Below are 21,457 nucleotides of genomic sequence, written 5' to 3'. Positions count from 1 at the left end.
AACTGAACATACTTCATTAAGTTATCTAATGTTATTTTTCTGCATCCTTGTTATTCTTAATGAGTGAGATCATTCCATTGTTTCCTCTGTGAATGGGAATGGACTGCTTCTGTTTTTTTGCCACTGTGGATTTGATGGTGAATTGATATATTTTCATGAAATAATGTAACTATAAAACAGTGTCTGTTTTTATAAATTAATTTTAATATAGAACTTGTAAGTTTTGTTTACTGAATAAAGACAGCTATATTTAAGTCATGTGTAATGTATATGCTGCATGCACTGCATTATAAAATAATTGAGAAAATAATTTATAAAGAACTACTTCTAAAAACATGAAGGGTCTCTTACAGGGTATCTGTCAAAGCTTTTATAACAGAACCATGTAGTAATTTACATCTTTTTGTCAATGTATTTGCAGCTTTTGTCTATAATTCATTGGCATCAGTAGTGAAATGTAAAATTTGTAACTACCGGTTCTGTGGTTGTGGCTTGGTAATGGGGGTAATGTGACTGAGTGGGTGTGGCCAACTTTTTTTTTTTTTTTACTTTTAAAAGCATTTTTTCGGCCGAAGAAAAAGTGCTTTTAAAAGTAAAAAAAAAACACCCCTCTGATGATCGATCGGCTCAGCTGGACATGGGGGGGAAGGGATTTTTGCTGTTGGCTCTCCAAACCACTCTCCTCCATCACTACCAGATTGGACGATCTGGTCCGAACCGGCAGCATTTCACCTCTGGTTGGCATGCTGTAAGTTATATCTTCTAAGAAGCCTCGTCAAATGAGATACAGTTGAACTTAAAAGAATAAAGATTACATCAAGGAGTCAGGGAGTGCTTTCTAACATATAAGATGCACATGGACTTTCCAGTATATAAACAAATAACCAGCTTTCTTTAATCTGGCTCTTTGGCTTTTTATTGAACTCTCTGTTAACTCTGTTGTTTCTTTTTAGGTACCAAGGCAGCTGCAGAATATACAAATGGTGTCTACGACATGGTGTCACCTGCTCAATCAGTGTATTTTGGCTCACTTCAGATTTTGCACCTCTTGGAAGATTTGAAGTTAGCATTGGAAATGCTCAAGGATCCTCAAGAGAAAGAAGCTTTGTGGCACCAAGTACCAGGGGCTACAGTAGCTTGCATACATGACTGGCTGGAGGAACATCTGGTAAGTAAAAACAAAAAAAAAATGTATATATTGTATTACTGGAGAGTATAAACTCCTGTTTCTGCAGTACTTTTGTTCTGAAATATCAGAAATAGCTATAAAACTTAATAAGCTTCTTAAGAGTTGTTTTGTATACTATTTGATTAAATACTGCTAGAAGGCAATACTATTTGATTAAAAAGCCAACAGTGGTTTTCCTGGCATTTGTATTAGGTGGTTCCAGTTTTAGGATTTCAACTAGCAGTGCTGGAAAAGGTCCTCACCAGAGGACTGCATCAAACATAGCAGCAGAACTGAGACTTCCACTTACTGTAGATGGACTTCTACAAAAAAGTGGTAACAGAATAGATAGATTGATAGAATAATAATAGAGTTGGAAGGGACCTTGGAGGTTCCTTTTATGTTCTATGTGAATAGAAACGTGGATAGAAATTTAAACTATTGCGAGCTATGAGACAGTTTTTGCTTTCAGAACAATAGCAGGTTATATTTTTTAAAAAAAATTAGTTTCATGAATTTGTCCTCCTCATTTACAGGGAATTTGGTATTCCAAAGAAATTTGAAAGTTAATACAGTATGTATTTGTGCTTTGAATCAAGTTAACATGCATTACAGCTTTGGAATACTTGCAGCTGGTTTGATAGCTAAGGGCCCTAGTTTGAAGCACAGAAATACTGTAGTGTTTCATAATGAAGTCTGTAATACTGAGAACTTGCAGATTTCAAAACACCTTAAAAGTTTTTGAATAGATTTACAAACTCACAACAGAAAAGTTTCAAATCTGCCTGGTGCACTTCCTTAAAAATTGTTAAAAGGTACATATCTCGTTTTGTTGTGTTGTATTTTGAATATTACCTCTACCCTCTTAAGCCTAAATATATATCTGAAAATATATACTCTTTAGACAGTTAATTTAAATCAATTTATCTAATGATAACATGAAGATAGTACGCCAAATATTAATTAAGAAAAAAATGTAGCATCTCTTTGTGAACAATTTCCTGTATAGGAAACTTATTACTAGCTGACAACACATTCATTTCCTTGCAAGCTTAGCTTATTTCAGAGCGACAAATTAGATGTCAAATGGAATAATACAATTTCCTTTCTCTATACCTATAATTAATGTTAGGATAGTCACAAATGAAGTACAGAATTTTTTGGAATCTAACTTTGCAGAGAGCTTGAGGAAAGTAAAACAATTAATAAAATGAATGACACAAATTGTATATTATTATTAAGTAATGGATTAACCAGAACCAAACCCTTCAGATTTAAATCTTAAGAAGGTACAGGTAATATTCAAAATACAACAATTTGCAGTACTTGTACAGATATGTATTCATGGCAATCATAACATTAGTAAATGCTAAGGCACAAATGAATTGGTTTGCTTCAACACTGTGTAATGAATGTTCAGCATATGATACAATGCAAAGTAGTATTGAGAGAACTAATGTAAACATAAATCAACTATGAACTATATACTGTTCTTTTTTTAATTAAAGTATTTTAATATTCATTTTAAATATGGCCAGTTTAAAGTCCTATGTCAGGTTAGTCAAGCAGAATAAAGAATTCTTAATTTATTATATTTAACATTGTCCTCGACCTACAATAAGACTCCCTTACATCTCTTCAAGATGAAAACCTTCGTATTGTTCTGATAGATCTGTATCATATGAGCAACATTCAGTTGTTAGCGTCTTAAATCCTCTACAGAGGAATTATTGAGTCTGTCATTTGCACCTCTATAACTGTCTGGTTCGGTTCTGCAACCCAACAAGAAAAACACAGACTTCAGAGGATAATTAGAACTGCAGAAAAAATAATTGCTACCAACTTGCCTTCCATTGAGGACCTGTATACTGCACGAATCAAGAAGAGGGCCGTGAAAATATTTACAGATCCCTCGCATCCTGGATATAAACTGTTTCAACTCCTACCCTCAAAACGACGCTATAGAGCACTGCACACCAGAACAACTAGACACAAGAACAGTTTTTTCCCAAACGCCATCACTCTGCTAAACAAATAATTCCCTCAACACTGTCAGACTATTTACTGAATCTGCACTACTATTAATCGTTTCATAGTTCCCATCACCAATCTCTTTCCACTTATGACTGTATGACTATAACTTGTTGCTGGCAATCCTTATGATTTATATTGATATATTGACCATCAATTGTGTTGTAAATGTTGTACCTTGATGAACGTATCTTTTCTTTTATGTACACTGAGAGCATATGCACCAAGACAAATTCCTTGTGTGTCCAATCACACTTGGCCAATAAAATTCTATTCTATTCTATTCTATTCTATTCTATTCTATTCTATTCTATTCTATTCTATTCTATTCTATTCTATTCTATTCTTATGTTAGAGATTATTAGGAAGCTTCAGAACTGATTACCAAGAATAGACATTGTATTCCCATTAAGAAATTAATTTCAGGGTTACTTTTTAAAATAGGCGGAGCAGTGGTTTTTGTAGTTGCACTTATGATTTTTTTTTTCTCCAGTAAAATCAATTAGTGGCAAAAGCTGTCCTAACACTTTTCCCATCATTAACTGTTCTCTTATATTTCGAGGACTGACACATTGTAAATCAAAGTCTGTTTACATGAGTCAACACAGCTGAACTATCTTAGAGTCAGGTGCAGGGTACCCAACATTTTTCTTCAGTGAAATATTTTACACAGTCTTCCAATTTGCAATCAGTTTAAAATTAAAGATGATTCAAATTTGAAATGTTTCCTATTTCCTTACATTGCTTTATAATAACATAGCTAAAATTATGTTTGCAGGATTTATTTTATATTTTATTTTATTATTATTTTTTTACTTTGCTCTATGCAAAGTTACTTTCCCAAGTCATATGGCCTGGCTTGCTCCATTTTATTTCCGCCCCCCCCTATCCCGGACCATGGGTCATCTAAACTGGGCGGTCATGCATGTCCATCTGCGGGATGGAGTGGATTGGACTGGATTGGACTAGCTTGGACTGGTCTAGGGACTTGGGCAGACCGCTAGCCACGTCTACCTGATTAAGATCTATTGTAGAACTGCTCCCCATAGGCACGCTATGGAGACTGTCGGCCTGTCTGTTCCTGTTTTGTCATCGCTATCCGGTTCCTGCTCCATTTGTCCTTTGACCAACTGGACTCCCGCTGGAAGACTCACCATTTCTATTACTTTGGGATTTTACCATCTTAGCATCCCTCGCCGATTCGCACTTTCGTTTCTGCTGCACGTGAACTCTTGCGCCTCGAGGTGCCCCGCCTCGCAGGAATGGCCCATATCGCTACCAAGGGCCGGCCTCAATGGCGGGTCTTGGGACCCACAGAGGTGGCATGCGAGAAGAAAGAGCCTTTGGGGTTTTAGACAGGGCATTTTAAGGGGTGGGAGGGTAGGGCGGGTGATGGGGTAGCCCGTCGGGAGGAAACCAGTTCCAGCGCATGCTCGTGGCGATTATCAAATGGGTTCGGAGGTTATGGGGGAGGTGTTCCTTTGTGTGAGGTGAGTCTATTGCACGGTAAGTGGGAGGGGCAGATATGGCGGAAGGGGGATCGTATCGACATAGGGGTCACGCTCGATGTATGCAGGCGATCGCGTGCCCGATCTAACTTTACCCGTTCCCGGATGGTCAGGACCCTCAGAGCCTGGGCCTTCGTCTGATGTTATGCAACGCACGGTCCGTGGCCAATAAGGCCCCTAATACATGATCTAATTCAGGGGTGCAGCGGATATTATAAGCGTTACGGAGACCTGGTTGGGCAATGAAGGGTGTGCCCTGGTTGAGATGTGCCCACGGGTTTCCGTGCATTCCATCAACCGAGGCCCAGGGTAGGGGTGGAGGGTGGCGGTTGTGATCAAGAGAGTCTAGAGCCGAGGAGACCACTGTACCTCAGATAGCGGTGTGAATCCCTCTTTGTGAGGTGGGGTCATAGATGTCAGATGGGCTTGCTGGTCGCGTACCTGGCTCCTTGCTGCGTGACAGCTGCCCTGCCCGAGCTCCTAGAGGTGCTTGCGGGGTGGCGGGGGAGCCCCCCAGACTTTTAGTCATGGGGGACTTTAACCTGCCATCTGCCGGCTCGTCATCGACGGTAGCTCGGGAGTTCTTGGCTTCCATGACGGCCTTGGACCTGACTCAAGTAGTGGATGGCCCCACTCACATCGGGGGTGGCACACTGGACCTGATTTTTGTCTCTGGTCAGTGGTTGAGAGATCTGGACTTAAAGGAAATAGTCATTGAACCTTTGTCATGGTCAGATCACTCTCTCCTTCGCCTGGACTTTCTGACCGCTACCCAACACCGCAGGGAGGCGGAACCATTACGTTGGTACCGTCCCAGGCGCCTGATGGACCCAGAGAGGTTCGGACGGAGCTTGGGCCATTTCCTGAGGTCTGGCTCACGGCACGGCAGAGGAACTAGCTGCAGCCTGGGAGCGGGCTGCGGCTGGGGCTTTAGACCGTGTCGTGCCTTGCGACCTCTGACCCGGCGTAGATCCCAACGGCTCCTTGGTTCTCCGAGGAGCTGAGGGGATGAAACGCGGAGAAGGCGCCTAGAGAGTTCCTGGAGGTCCAGCCGTTCAGAGGCTGATCGGACACTAGTTAGATCCTATACTAGGACCTACCTAGTGGCACTGAGAAGCGGCGTTGCTACACCTCCTCCCTCATTGCGTCGGCAGATAACCGCCCAGCTGCCCTGTTTGGTGACCCGCTCCTCCTTCACCAGGAGGCGGGATGACCCGATGCAGGGGCGTGCTGAGGAGTTTAACGGTTATCTATACGATAAAATCGTTCAGCTGAAGGACGGTCTGGACCAAGATTGCAGCGATTCGGACGGGACGTCTGAGGCGGTCTTGGTGATGTTGTGTGGGATGAGTTTGACCCTGTGACTCCGAGGACATGGACAGGTTGCTGGGTAGATTGAATGCCACCACATGTTTACTGGACCCGTGCCCTCCTGGCTGGTGCTGGCCACTCAGGAGGTGACACGAGGCTGGCTCAGGGGATTACAGTGCTTCCTTGTTGGAGGAGTCTTTCCGGCCGCCTTGAAAGAGGCGGTGGTGAGGCCCTCCTCAAGAAGCCTTCCTGGACCCGGCTGTTTTAGGTAATTATCGTCCAGTCTCCAACCTTGCCCGGCGAAGGTTGTAGAAATATGGTGGCATATCAGTTCCCCTGCACCTGGAGGAAACTGTCTATCTGGACCCGTTCAGTCCGGCTTCCGGCCGGTTACAGCACTGAGGCGGCTTTGGTCGCGTTGGTGGATGATCTCTGGAGGGCCAGGGATAGGGGTTATTCCTCTGCCCTGGTCCTATTAGACCTCTCAGCGGCTTTGATACCATCGACCATGGTATCCTGCTGCGCGGTTGGGGGATTGGGAGTGGGAGGCACCGTTTATCGGTGGTTCTCCTCCTATCTCTCCGACCGGTCGCAGACGGTGTTGACGGGGGCAGAGGTCGACCCGGCGCCTCACTTGTGGGGTGCCGCGGGGTCGATTCTCTCGCCTTCTGTTCAACATCTATATGAAGCCGCTGGGTGAGATCATCAGTGGCTTCGGTGTGAGGTACCAGCTGTACGCTGATGACACCCAGCTGTACTTTTCCACACGGGCCACCCCAATGAAGCCATCAAGTGCTGTCCCGGTGTTTGGAAGCCGTCTGGTCTGGATGGGGAGGAACAGGCTCAAGCTCAATCCCTCCAAGACGGAGTGGCTGTGGATGCCGGCATCCCGGTACAGTCAGCTGAGTCCAGCGGCTGACTGTCGGGAGGCGAGTCATTGGCCCGATGGAGAGGGTGCGCAATTTGGGCGTTCTCCTGGATGAACGGCTGTCTTTTGAAGACCATTTGACGGCCGTCTCCAGGAGAGCTTTCCACCAGGTCCGCCTGGTGCGCCAATTGCGCCCCTTTCTTGACCGGGATGCCTTGTGCACAGTCACTCACGCCCTTGTGACGTCTCGTCTGGACTACTGCAATGCTCTCTACATGGGGCTCCCCTTGAGGGGCATCCGGAGGCTACAGTTAGTCCAGAATGCAGCTGCGCGGGTGATAGAGGGGGCCCCTCGTGGCTCCCGAGTGACACCTATCCTGCTGCACTGGCTACCTGTGGCCTTCCGGGTGCGCTTCAAGGTGTTGGTGAATGTCTTTAAAGCGCTCCATGGCATAGGGCCGGGATACTTACGGGACCGCCTGCTGCTACCGAATACCTCTCACCGACCCGTGCGCTCTCACAGAGAGGGGCTCCTCAGGGTGCCATCGGCGCGACAGTGTCGTCTGGCGACACCCAGGGGAAGGGCCTTCTCTGTGGGGGCTCCCGCCCTCTGGAACGAACTCCCCCCAGGACTTCGTCAACTTCCGGACCTCCGAACCTTTCGCCGCGAGCTTAAAACTTACTTATTCATCTGCGCTGGACTGGGTTAGTGTTTTAATGGGTTTTAATGGGTTTTAGCTTTAAATTTTAATTCTGGCCAATTTTAATAAGTTTTTTAATTGTATTTTAATTTGTATTTATAGTATTGTATTTTTACTTGGCTGTGAACCGCCCTGAGTCCTCCGGGAGAAGGGCGGTATACAAATTTAAATAATAAATAAATAAATAAATAAATACCTTTAGAGTATCGTTATTGAAAACCATTTTGTATCCAAGTAGGAAATTAAATTAAAAAAATGATATTAGCAGAATGCTTATTTGCTCTAGAAATAAGTTTTATATTTAACAGTTATTTTCTTTTTCCTGGGCATAAGTTAATAACTTGATTTCTGGGCAGTACAGTTGTTTGAAATACATGGGGATGCCTACCCCCAGATGTTCTCCATCAATCAAGTTGGTCTCCTTCAATTGCTTTATAAACAAACCTGAAATCCTATCCTATCCTATCCTATCCTATCCTATCCTATCCTATCCTATCCTATCCTTAAATAAGAGTTCTGGAGTGCTTCATAGTCAAGATCTATCTCTTTTGGAGTGAACACTGAGATAATTACTATCAGCACCAATGTTGAAATGCTTAAATGTTTACTTACAAACAGCATCTCTGATTTGCCCCATCCAAATCCTTACATCCTCTAAGCACCAGTTCAGGAATTCCATAGCCTCCCCAGGGTAGGGTGATATATAGCAGAATCTTATTTCTTTCCCTTACATAAATCAGTAGCTTTCTTTCCATTGCTATTTCAGTGTTACTATAGGCAAGGCATCTGTTTTAATCATCTTTGAATTTTAGAACCATCATCTCACTTTTAACATATTATAATATATGACTTTAATTTTGCAAATGTGGATGCTGGCTTATATTCCATTGCTGAATATCAGCATATTGGAAACTATTATGGAAACGATGACAAAAAGGATTATTTGAACATGTATAATTTTCATTCCACTTACATAACTTTTTGAGAGAATTTTGGTTGGAAGATATATATGTATATAGCATCTGTGATATATAACGTCAGTTCCCAGAATGATTACTGAACTGGAAATAAACTGTGTGATTATTATATAAATCTTATTCTGAGTGCTAAAGAGGTAATATATTGTAAAAATTCAAATTGGCTAGTTTAGTGTCTATGATCATTCTGAACTGAAAAATCTAAAAATGCATTGATTGTGTGCAATCTATTTTTCTCAAGAAAATGGCTCATTCTTCACTTTACAGTTGAGTAACAAAAAATTGAATAATATGTGAAGGAATTAGAAGTGGCAAAGGAGGGCTGTAGGGAATTGATGAAGCTGATAGTTGTATTTTATCCTGCCTTTGGATTGGCCAGATGAGTTATTTTCATTTTTAAGCATTTGTAAAATTACTTTGTCATCTGAACCCAATTGCTTTCAGTCATGCTGTCATGATAATATTACAATTACTAGGCTGGAAAAAAATATCTAAACAAAAAAAAATGGAATGAATTTTTACAGCTCATGTTCGTGATTGGTATTGAAATGATAACAAAATTCAAACTTTTTCTAATTCCCGAGGTTACTGTTTTTCCTCCTGAAAAGGTTTTTTGAAAGACAGTTATTTTTCTTTATTTATAAGCATAAGTAAGTGTCGTTATGATGCAGTAATCGGTTGGCAATCTTTTCATTGTGCCTGCAGGTGAAAAAAAAATGTTTGCTTGTGCCAGGTCATGTTTAGGCAGGCAGGCACCTTGGATTTGACACAGTTTCAATTCATGTAAAATTAATGGCCGATTTTAGATTATTATCAGATTTCACAACTGGTTGGTGCTTAATTTGTTATGTTGATTCATGCAAACTTCAAGTGAAGATATTGATTATTTATATTTAATGGTCACACCTGTATTGAATTGGTCCTCAGAAGATTGAAATGACGATAAAAGGACAATGGATATGCAAGGATTAACTCTGTAGTGTATGTACCTTGCAGTTTGATGGTGATTTCTGTTTTAAAAAGTTTCATCTTCAGTATGCATGCATGTCTGTGCTGTAGGTGGTCAGTTCTGTACGGAATAAGATGTTCTTAGGACAGTTTTTAATTTCTACAATTTATGAGACACCGAACAATAGTTGAAGAGTTATTTTTTTTTACATTTTAATGACTAATAAGCAGTTGTGGGATTCAAATAATTTAACAACCAGTTCGCCCAGGGTAAGGTTGGCTGTTATGGGAGGCATGGCCCATCCCGTCCTACAGCCCGCCGCATATGCGGGACGAACCTCTCGTGACAGCCAACCTGACCCTGGGCGATCCGGTTTGTTAAATTACCTCCCCTGGGATCCACTTTGATAGCGGGGGTGGGTGGGTGGTAATTTGACAACCGGTTTGCCCAAACCGGTGCAAACCAGCTGAATCCCACCACTGCTAATAAGGTAATAATAGAGGAATTGGTAATTTATAAAAAAAATAATAATTCTGAAATAAGGCTTATTTGCAAAGACTATAGTTATCTAAGAGTTAAGTCTTTAAACACTAGTATTCTCAAAGGAAACTCATTTGAAAGAACTTCTTGAGAATTGCTTGTCCATGTCTTTGTAGACATAACAGGAATCAAATTCCTCTGATCATTATCGTTATCTTATTATTTTAAGCTTCAAAACAGCTTGGCTCAACAACCTCATAGAGGCATAAGAAATGCCGCCCAAAGAGCAAACATGTAGATAATTGAAACATGCTGTAAAAATGAATTTGTGTTAATAATGCTATTGGTGATAAGCAAACTAATTTATGGTGATTATTCATAGTTATTCTTTGGAAACCAGTCCGACAGAAAGCTAGAAATCTAGGGAATCGTGTTGGGGTTGGATTTGTTGTTGGGTTAGGTTCATTTTCTCCTATAGAGAGCACTATTCTTGAACTAAATTTGAATGGTGAGGTGAGAACCTGAAAACTGAAAAGATTTATTCACAATCTGATGCTATTATTTGTGGAGGGTTTTCATGTATAATGATTTGACGATCACATATTTATTATTTATTTATTTATTTTATTTATTAGATTTTTATACCGCCCTTCTCCCGAAGGACTCAGGGCAGTGTACAGCCAGAATAAAAACAAAATATATACAATTTAAAACAACATTTAAAAAGAGCAAATTTTAAAGGCTGATTATTAAAATTTAGATTTAAAATTTAAAAAATATTAAGAATACCCAATTAAAATTCATCAATAATTATGCCAGTCCCGCTTTAATGAATAAATATGTTTTGAGCTCACGACGGAATATGCATAAGGAAAAACAGAGAACTGCAAAGGATCAGACAAAACAAAGCCACCTGATGGTGATGCTGGAGAGAGAGGAGACAAGTAATAGAAAACAGAGTGTTATGTTTCTTTTGGTTTTCAGTATAGGTGCAATAAAGGCTATTATGATATATGGTGTTAGTGTCTATAATTAGGTCAGGCTAGAGTCTGATTAATAGAAAAGATTGCTTTCTAGGTAACATTGGGGGAAGGGGGTTGATATATAATCCCTAACCTTGTTTATCTTGGAGATCTTTTGCATTCTTTTGTTGAGAGCCCAGTGATCTCTGTAACTGTACGTGCCAATGAAAAATACTTTATTGCATCTGTTTACAAATGTTTGGTTCTTTGTTGAAGTGGGCATTTTTCCCACAACATCCCATTCATTTTATACAGAGCTGAGGAGGGCTTCCATCTCTATTCTGTTGTCTTATGTACATGAAAAGGTTAAAGCTGGACTAAATAAGAGTGCTATCCGTACACATTATCCAGAGTATTAGTTCCAGTGGTTCTACAATAACCTTTCAAAACTGCAGTTCTACGAGTGGTCATGATTTGGGGGAGGGAATCATTTTTGAGCTTTTTGAGATCATCTATCTATTCATTGTCATAAGTATGATGATGATACTCAGCTTTACATCTCTACCTTGGTCAGTGATGGTGAGACTAGTGAGATCGGGGTGAAATGTAAAATTTGTTACTACCGGTTCTCTGGGCATGGCTTGGTGTGTGGGTGTGTGGGTGGGGGTAATGTGACTGGGTGGGTGTGGCCAACTTTTTTTTTTACTTTTAAAAGCATTTTTTCTACAACCTCTTTGGCCAAAGAGGCTGTAAAAAAAAAGCTTTTAAAAGATTCTGGCGATCAGGCAACTCAGCTGGGATCATCAGAACCCTTTCAGAGCATTTTTTCTACAAGCTCTTCGGCTGAAAAATGTTTTGAAAGGGTTCTGACAGTCTCAGCTGAGCCGCGCAATCATCAGAGGCTTTTTTTTTTACTTTTAAAAGCATTTTTTCAGCTGAAGAAAAAATGCTTTTAAAAGTAAAAAAACCCTCTGATGATCACGCAGCTCAACTGGGCATGCGGGGTGAAGGCAGGGCCAGGGATTTTTGCTACCAGTTCTCTGAACCACCCACTGCCATCGCTACCAGATCAGGCGATCCGGTCCAAACCAGAAGCATTTCACCCCTGAGTGAGATCCTAACCCAGTACTTGTGTTGTGAGTGTCTAGATGGGAGAAAACAGGCTAAAATCAAGGTCCAGCAAGACAGAGGTAATATTTGTCCATTGGGGTATTTGGTGAGCTCCAGTGGTACCTCTTTATGCTTTTGTCTCCATTTATAATGTATTCTACTTGGGTCTGTCTTTAAAGACCACTCAAAAGCTTCATTTGATCCAAAATTAAGTTGCCTGTCTATTGACTGACTCTTAACGTGGAACAAATACATCTGGGCCACAGGACATATATTGGTTTTCTGTTGGCTTCTGGATACAATTAGCAACACTAGTGTTAACCTACAAAGCCCTCCTTGGGTTTACTCCAAGCTCAGGATCACATCTATCTACTAAAATCACCCTGATAGTAGCAACACCAGCTCTCTGGAGGAACCATCCATTGAAAAGTAGAGTAGCCCTAGCTTTAACCTCCCTCTAGTAACAGGTGAAAATAAAAGTCTTCTTGAGCAGGGGTCAAGAAGCTGGCTGTCCAAGCAAAGCTGGCTGAGGAATTATGGAAGTTGAAGTCCACAAGTCTTAAAGTTGCCAAGGTTGGAGACCTCTGTTCTAGAGTACATTGGGAACTTTTTTTGCTTTTTCTAGTTTCTGTACCTCAGGTTTTGTATGCTTTTAACTGGTCCATGCATGGTTTAATTTTTAAAAAAATTTTTTTCCATGAAACCAGTGTGGGGTTGTAGAAATGAAATAAATAAATATCCAGATAGAAACCAATCTGCTCCTTTTTCACTTAGTTTATTTGTGGTTGTCTTTAGGACTTTTGCATATTTCACTTTTTTATGCCATGGAACTTAAGAAGCATACATGGAGTACCTGGTTGTCCTCTACTTACATGGAATATTCTGTTTCCAGTTTTAAGCTGGTTTATCTAGGACTTACATTCGAGTTCAATTTGTTCTGTTGGTTCTAAGCTCTGAGTGCATATGAAACTCCTCCTAAGTGCACATATACATGGATATGAACCATTAGTGTACACAAGCATGTAATTAAAATATATATACACACACACACACATTTGCATATATCCACTTAAACACATATTTGCTCAATAAAAGCTCTCTTCTAAAATTAAGCCTTATGGCAAGATAATGGGTGGTGATCTAATAGAGCATTCATTTAGTACTATTTATTTTGCAAGCAAGTTCTTCAAGTCCTTCAACTGCTAAAAACTACTCATTCTACAGAAAACAAAGTATTCAGTTGTTTTTTACTATTATTTTTCTTCCTAGGTGGATTCTAATTTCTAGACAGATTGTTCCTGGTATTTGATTGTGATATTATGACAGTGTTGATGTTAATGTGGTTTTTTTAAAAAAAAACAACACTTCATTGTAAAATTCCCTAAAGACTCATCAGAACAGAATTTTCAAAGTCATTATGAGACATACTAAAAAGAGGCAGTAAAACAAAATCAGTTCTGTGAAGGAGTTCATTAATTCATTGAGTCATGTGTTTTATGTGCGTGTATTTAGGACACAGACATAAAAGTCAAAGGAAAACTTATTGGTTTTAAGAACTCAAGGGTTAACTCTTGAGAATCTGTTCCAGGAAGTTGCAGGCAGTATGTTCACTGACAGTTTACTTTTGTTTTCTGGCATGGAGAAATGGCTACAGCACTCTTCTAAACAAAAGCACAGTCTTAAACCAACTTACCAAGTGAGGAGAGAGACATCCTTGTTGAGTGGCATCCTATAGTTGTAAATAAGAGCAACTTACAGATGTGAATCAACTTTCAAAATTGAAACTACTAATTTTCTTGCATCCTGAGCGGAAGAAATGAACAGGTGGAGAGGAAGTTTATTGAAGTTCCTCGCCCATTTAAGGAACATTGTTTGTTCAGTGTTTCACTGTTTGTTGAAAATCTCTCTTTCTCCAAACTACCTGGGGCCGGAGTGCTATTGTGACCTGAACCTAAGAGGCAGGTAACAGGGTGGCTTGTGATTCACTGGAATGTACTTTGTCAACATTCCTAACCATGAGGGTACTAACAGGAGTGTTGGATTAAAGTCTCTGGAAGTTTCAGTTCCTTTGTAGTGAAGAAGAACAATGAGAGGATCAAGGTTCAGTTATGTGAAACCTGGAGGAGGTCAGTGAACCAAAAATAGGTATGTGGAATCTTTTAAATATGCTGATTTAAGTATATTTGAAGAACTGAAGTAGTGCTTTTAATATTTAAAAGTCAATATTTGAGGTGGCATGCAGGACAGTCTCTCTTTCAGCTCTTCTTTCTTTCTAGCTATAGACTTTTATTTCTTGGTAGGGAGACCTCGATTCGGTGACATATTTATGAAGGTTGAGACAATGGAAGACAGGCTTTCCCGCTCAGAACATTATGAACTCATTCTATATTAAACAGGCAGTATAGGGGAAGTACATTTAACCTGAGAAGGGAACTTAACTAGCTATGCTATGCTATGATGATTAAAATTAAATAAACAATTCAAATGCTACTGATTTTAATTCTAGAGACTGTTTGGGTTCTCCCCTGCCACTGGAGATTCTATTTAGGCAAAAAAAAAAAAAAGATAAACAAAATTACTTCTGCATTTCTTGGCCACTCCTCTCAAGTATAAGAGAAATAGGAGGTTCTGCATTTACTGAAATGTTTGAGGTATCATTCACAAATGAGGATGTAGAAGACATGCAGAATAACATATGACTTTCAGATTACAGTTTGGGAAAATAAAAAAAAGATTGGAAGAATTTTCTAAGTTTGAAGTGGGACACACTGCTTAATTAGATCCTCAGTTGATGACGTTCAGCCTTACTGAATTGTCTACAAACTGATTTTTGAAATAGAAAGCACCATCTGTAATCTCAAAGAAAACTCCCACCAACCCATCTGCATGTATGTTATATATTTGCTATTCTGATTCATTGATTGATGAACAAATCAATGTTTCTATCCCCCTTTCAAGGTGAAGTTATCAAGGATGGTTAGTGCAATAAATGATGAAACAACAAAATATTGTAAAATTAGATGCCAAAAGCAGAGTTATACCTTTCTGCTTCGTAAGGCTATTAAATCGCTAGTTTGAATGCTCCCTTTCAGTCTCAACAACCCCATCTAGATTATGCCACGGAACACTGCTATTTCAAGTATTACTGCATTTGAGCTAAAATAGCTTGACTTTTAAATGGACTGGATGAACAAACTTTATTACAGGATCCAATCTGAATTGATCGCCAGGACCACAGGTTGGTTCTTCCAAGCTTTCACACTCATGCTGGAGCCCATCTTCAGGGAATTTCTCTCTCTCCAGAGAGAGGTCACTGGGCACCATCAACATCCTAATTAACAATGAAAAGCTACACACAATCAGGAACCATATAACACATAGAACAGTCCAGTGCACCTATTCTGGAGAGAGAGAAGCTCTCTGATGATGCACACAAGCATCGCTGCAGCACAAGCTTGGAAGAATAAACTTTTGGTCCTAGTGACCAGCGCAGAGTGGATCTTGCAACAAACTTTATTAGCTGAAAGTAGAGTCCTTAAATTCATCATAGGTGATCTACATAGTTAATTAGATGCTTTGAATAGCCTTAATTCCATAGTTATGAGCATCTGTTTCACTGGTATATGGTTCTTCTCCATTAAACAAAGGTGGTACTCAAAGGTGGTGCTCTACTACTGTGAGACTTGCTTTAATTTCTGTAGTTAACTACAATTATCCAGTCAACTTCTGATCATTCCCCGTAGCAAAAAGTAACCATCCTGATCAGATAGCAGCAGGAATTATACTTATCATACTTTAGTGGCCTACATCGTATTTACTAATATTTTAGAAGCATTTCATTAGGAGAGAAAAGTAGCTTAGTTGTTCAGCTACTAACCTTACATGCAAAATATTAAGATTTAGACACCTCGGGCAGCTCTGGAAAAAGCCTTGAAACTTTGGAAGCTTGCTGTCAATCATTGAAGGCAGTATTAAGCAAGATGGATCAAAGGTTGACTTGGAATAAGGCATTTCCTATGTTTCCACAAAATCAGCAAATACACAATCTTCGTCAAATCAACTGAAAATGTCAAATTTTATAAACTTTGCTGCAATTAGCACCCTCGGTGGATACACAGAGCGTAACTGCTTAGTGCTAAGGAGAATGTGTGATTATTTTTCTCTATTAATATTTTCCTCCAAGGTTACCTTGAAGGAATTTAGCAATGCTACAGCTTAGTGGTTTTGCATAGAAGATGAAAGAGAGACATCAGAACTATGAGTAGGAACCCACTCCGAGCCCTGTAACCTCACGTGATCACAACTTGGCTTGAGTGCTGCAGGGCTATGCAGTTTTCAGCTGCAGTAACAGTAAATGAAAAGAATGTTGAGTTATGAATTTGAGATATGCTCATTCATCCCCCACACTTAAAAACAACAACCAAGTGTGGAATACTTGGCATTACACAGACAAAGTCACTTTCCAAGTATTTGTGAGAAGGAAGCTACTAACAATTCTCAAGAGCAGGGCTTATTTTTAGGATAAAGCTAGCCTGAAATAAACTGGGGCTGCGAAGACTGTTCCGATAAACACAGTGTAAAAACTGAGACAGGAAATAGAGGGTCTTGGGGGTAATGAGTTCCAGCCACTCTTGAAACAGAAAGCTAGAGAAGGCATTACTTGAAAATAGTTGCTCTATGACAGCCTGGCAATTTTTAGCTTGTTACTTTACCATCAAAACGAGAACACTCTCGCTGCAGACTTCAATTGCGCTTATGGAAGCTTCCGTCTTTTCCTTTTCTTTCTGAGTCTATTTGGCTTTAGGTATCTTTTCATGTTTTTAGAATGATATGAGAGCCAGTTGATGACTGATCTCCTTTTTAAAAAAAGCCAGATGCTGCTAGTAAGGGAGGTGGGGAATGCAGCCTGAAGTTTATACAGTTGTGTATAAACATAGTGCTGTAGAAAAGTTTAGAGTAAGCCTGAAGGACATATTAAAGTCAGAAAGGTGCGGAAGTTCGGCTCACTAGAAGCTGGAAGGGAATAAAGGAGAGTTTGTGCTTTTTCATAACTAAACTGAAATTGCTGCAAACCAAGGGAAGATCTTTGCAATGGGCCCGAAGCATGGATAGCGAGATTAATATTTACAAACACTTCACGTGGCTAAAGAGGGTAAGTGACTTTTTTTTTTTGCATTTTTACAATTTACCACGCTTATAGGGAGAGAAGACTTAAGCATGTTGCATTTTCTGCCACTGTGAGAGAAACTGTTCTACAGTTTGAAACTAGTAGCTTGAGAGGGAGGGCACTGGGGACATAGCCAGTATTCCTTTGTCTTTAGTAAAACTTGCAAGACAGTCTAAGCAAAATCATCAAGCAATCGTTTAGTTTGGTGGTGGGCACAGAATAGTCTCAATAAGAGCGCAATTTAGATTCCGTTTTCCAGTGAGGTGATCATGTTTCTTTGCAAAGCTTTTCTTTAGTAGCTTTTGAAAAGATATTGCACAGTTGCTTTTAAAACTAATAAAAGTTCAGTTAATCAAACCAGTCAGTAAGCTAATTAGCTTGCAAGGTAGTTTTTTAAAAAACAGTTTAAACAGTTTCAGACTTTCTTAAGTAGATTAAAATGTATTAGTCCCAATTGATTTAGATCCACTTCATTTTATAATGTTTCATCTAAACCCATTATTAAGAAATACTTAATACTGTATATTTTATGTACAGTAATGCTGGAAGTTTATTCCGGATATTCCCTCTAGTTTGGGACTGTATTACTATCTTTAATGTTGCAGTTAAGATGCTGTTTACATGAAGTATTCTTTTTTATACTATTTAATTTTAATAATGCAGAGGGAATCTGCATTATTTAGATTCTATTATTACAGTAGTCACTGAAGTTTACAAAGCTTGACAGTAGGCATTTGGATTTTTCTATTGAGGAATTTCATGCTGATGTTGCATATATATCTTTTCATTGGTAAATCCTATTGGAGTCATAATTTATTCCTAAATAAGTAGATTGCAGTCCCATATCTATAATTCTAGGAACTTAAACAACAGAATTTAAAAAGATTTTCCTAAAAGGTGGATGAGTGAGTTAAGAGAGAAGATTGTTCTTTTAAATAAACTTGTTAACAAATGAGTTTAAGAGCACTTTCCAAAAAGCTGTATAATAATTGCATATTAATTTCTTTTTTAGACAACTTCTCAAAGCCAGGGGTAGAAACTGGGAATATATCCGAATATGCTTTGTTAAATATATTTGTTCTCTTATTTCTGCTCAGATTCTGAGGAAAGATAAGTAGGATGGGGTTTTAGTGGCTTTGGTTTTATATAGGCTTTTAAGGAACAAAATGCTCTACTTCTAAAAGGGCTTGGAAGAGAAACTATGTAGTGGAGCAGTAGTGCATGAAGAGAATTCAAGGTACTTAATCAAGGGGAGAAGCAACCTAGAACTAAGGAGAAATTTCCTGACAGTTAGTACAATTAATCAGTGGAACAACTTGCCTCCAGAAGTTGTGAATGCTCCAACACTGGAAGTTTTAAGAAGAGATTGTACAACCATTTATCTGAAATAATATAGGGCTTCCTGTCCGAGCAGGGGGTTGGGCTAGAAGACCTTCAAGGTTCCTTCCAAAAATTCTCCCAGAGAGGGAAAAAATGATTTGCATGAAATTTCACAATCTTATTTTTGTTGGAAATTCATTCTACACTGATATTTTTTTAATGCCATATGATTACATTGGTGCTGCATGCTTGGACACCAGCTGTGGTAGTAAACCGATGCTCTACGGCTGGTAATAAAAGCTCTACTTCCTCCAGTCCAGGGTGGGAGAGAGAAAAGGAATTGAGCTGGACTTCTATCCGTCCTCAGTGGCATTTGCCAAAGCAGGCTCTAATTTCAAAGAGAAGGAAGTCTTGGGCTGGGGGAGGGGGAGGGGGGTTCAAATGTGATTCTGTTCTGATGTTGCAAGATTACAAGTTCGTTATAAGAACGAACTGAAATGCATAATCTAAAACCATTCACATATTCAATGGATAAAATAGATTAATGGGTAAAATAGATTAAAAACATAAATCTGCTTTACTTGAATGAAAAGAAAATATTTTGTAAGATTTCATATATATCATCAAGCCAGAAAAAAATGCAATATTTTCCTGAAAGCATTCCAAAATTAGTTTGAAAACTAATGTCAGAAAGTGCCTTTGTTTACCAGCACACAGAAAGATCAAATGGCAGGAGTCAAATAGTGAATTTTTCTTTCACAAGGGAGGCATAGCAAAGTAATTATGCTAAAAAAGAGTTAATAAGAAAAAAGGGCATTACTTAACATATGTTTGTCCACCTTAAAAAAAAATCACATGTGATGCAAATTAGCCACTTCCTTATTTTGCTTTGTGTTGTAATACTTTTTATCAGGCACTTTCTTCTTTCCATATGTTTATCAAAGCATGAAATCTACCAAGTCAAAGCAACGGATCACCAGAATAAGCCTTGGTTAACATATTGTCAGGCCTGGGTTTTTAAAATCATGATGTGCTAAAAGAACCGTAATTGTTTGTTTAGTATATATAAGGTAAAGGTAAAGGTTCCCCTCGCACATATGTACTAGTCTTCCCGACTCTAGGGGGTGGTGCTCATCTCCGTTTCAAAGCCGAAGAGCCAGCGCTGTCCGAAGACGTCTCTGTGGTCATGTGGCTGGCATGACTAAACACCAAAGGCGCACAGAACACTGTTACCTTCCCACCAAAGGTGGTCTCTATTTTTCTACTTGCATTTTCTCCGTGCTTGCGAACTGCTAGGTTGGCAGAAGCTGGAACAAGTAATGGGAGCTCAGCCCATTATGCAGCATTAAGAATTCGAATCACTGAACTGCCGACCTTTCGATTGACAGCTCAGCATCTTAGTCACTGAGCCACCACATCTCTTTTAGTATATATTACTCTAGACTATAAAAAGGTCAGCTTACATAGAATCATAGAGGTGGTATGTGTCATTATCAGGCCTACAAGATAGACTAGATTAAGAAGACAATTCCCTATAGGTCAGAACTACTTTTATCATAACAGCTATGATAACAGAATCTTGCAAGTCTGAACATTCTTCTCTCTCTGCACCCCCTTCCTGTGAACTTGCCTGGGACAATTTTCTCAAGTTAATTTCTTGGCCCAGGTTCAAGCCTTGCTTAACTGACCGTTGCCTTGATAGTGAATCTTTCTCTTGTCCTTCAAGGCCATCAACCAAGACCCTTTTTCTAGGATCCATCTTCACTTCAATGGTGGGACACTTGGTGCAGTATCACCAAGTATTTCTCTGTATTTGAAAACAGGATCATATTTCTCTAGGATAAAGTATGATTCTCACTTCAACTTAGGCTGCCAGTGATATGCTGAAAACAACATTCCACATCTTTAATTGCATCCATAGTGAGTCAATATAAAGCTGTATCAACAGGGGTCTCCCCACAGGGGGCCGTGGTGGCTCAGGCTGTAAGATAGCCTGTTATTAAAACACAGCAGTCTGCAATTACTGCAGGCTCGAATCCCACCAGGCCCAAGGTTGACTCAGCCTTCCATCCTTTATAAGGTAGATAAAAAGAGGACCCAGATTGTTGGGGGGCAATAAGTTGACTTTGTAAATATACAAATAGAATAAGACTATTGCCTTACACACTGTAAGCCGCCCTGAGTCTTCGGAGAAGGACGGGATATAAATGTAAATAAATAACATGGAGAATGATATTGCTGTGCACAGCTAGTTCTCTGAATGTACCCTGTTTCCCCCAAAATAAGTCATCCTCTGATAATAAGCCCAATCGGGCTTTTGAGCACATGGCAATAAGGGAAAGCACTTATTTCAGGGTTCAAAAAAATATAAGACAGGGTCTGATTTTCGGGGAAACACGGTAGCTCAAACTAAGGGGTGGGGGAATGTTGGCTAGCAAGCTGATGATTGAGATACTTCCCATAACTTCGTTCCACTGATTAAGAAAGATGCAGCTTATACTCTACAATGTTTTCAATAGGGAGTGCCTGCAAATTATTTTTATTTATTTATTTATTCAATTTACATGTTGTTCGTCTCACCTGGGGGCAACTCTAGCTGGCTGAGGCTTCACCCATTTCGAGAAACATGTGAGGCAACAGGATAATTCTTGTAGAGCAGTAATAAATAACTCCTGAGGAAGCTGAGAGCCACCCTTTGCTCTCAGGGGTTATCTTCCCCCTCCCCCCCCCCAAAAAAAAGTAAAGGATGAGTCAAAGATAAATATTCATTTACATATAAATGAAATATAACACAATTAGCGATTAGATATGCATTTAATGATTTTACCATTTGTTACATCAAACATTTATAGTATTTTGAAATCTTTGGGGGATGCATGCAGCTCTGGGCCTCAGGCAGATATCC

The 21,457-nt window shown here is 39.7% G+C and overlaps 1 protein-coding gene across 8 annotated transcripts in view; it reads left to right on the top strand.

The window, feature by feature from the left end:
• The first annotated feature begins 928 nt into the window (after positions 1-928).
• The window catches only part of PPFIBP2 (PPFIA binding protein 2), a 98,191-nt gene continuing 77,662 nt past the window's right edge, over positions 929-21,457 (top strand). For 3 of the 8 annotated variants that reach the window (XM_058160426.1, XM_058160408.1, XM_058160417.1), the window contains exon 1: positions 930-1,168. In XM_058160426.1, coding sequence (XP_058016409.1) covers positions 995-1,168 — 174 coding nt within the window. In that variant the 5' untranslated portion in view covers positions 930-994. Of the gene's footprint in view, positions 1,169-13,682; positions 14,211-16,551; positions 17,218-21,457 lie in introns of those variants that run through there. The other 5 variants (XM_058160451.1, XM_058160443.1, XM_058160399.1 and 2 more) reach the window with 4 other exon arrangements.

This window comes from Ahaetulla prasina, chromosome 1, assembly GCF_028640845.1.
Source record: "Ahaetulla prasina isolate Xishuangbanna chromosome 1, ASM2864084v1, whole genome shotgun sequence".
In the NCBI taxonomy this organism is placed as follows: domain Eukaryota; kingdom Metazoa; phylum Chordata; class Lepidosauria; order Squamata; family Colubridae; genus Ahaetulla; species Ahaetulla prasina.
The sequence above is the reverse complement of the archived record's forward strand: the minus strand, read 5'-3'. Positions and strand labels throughout refer to the sequence as shown.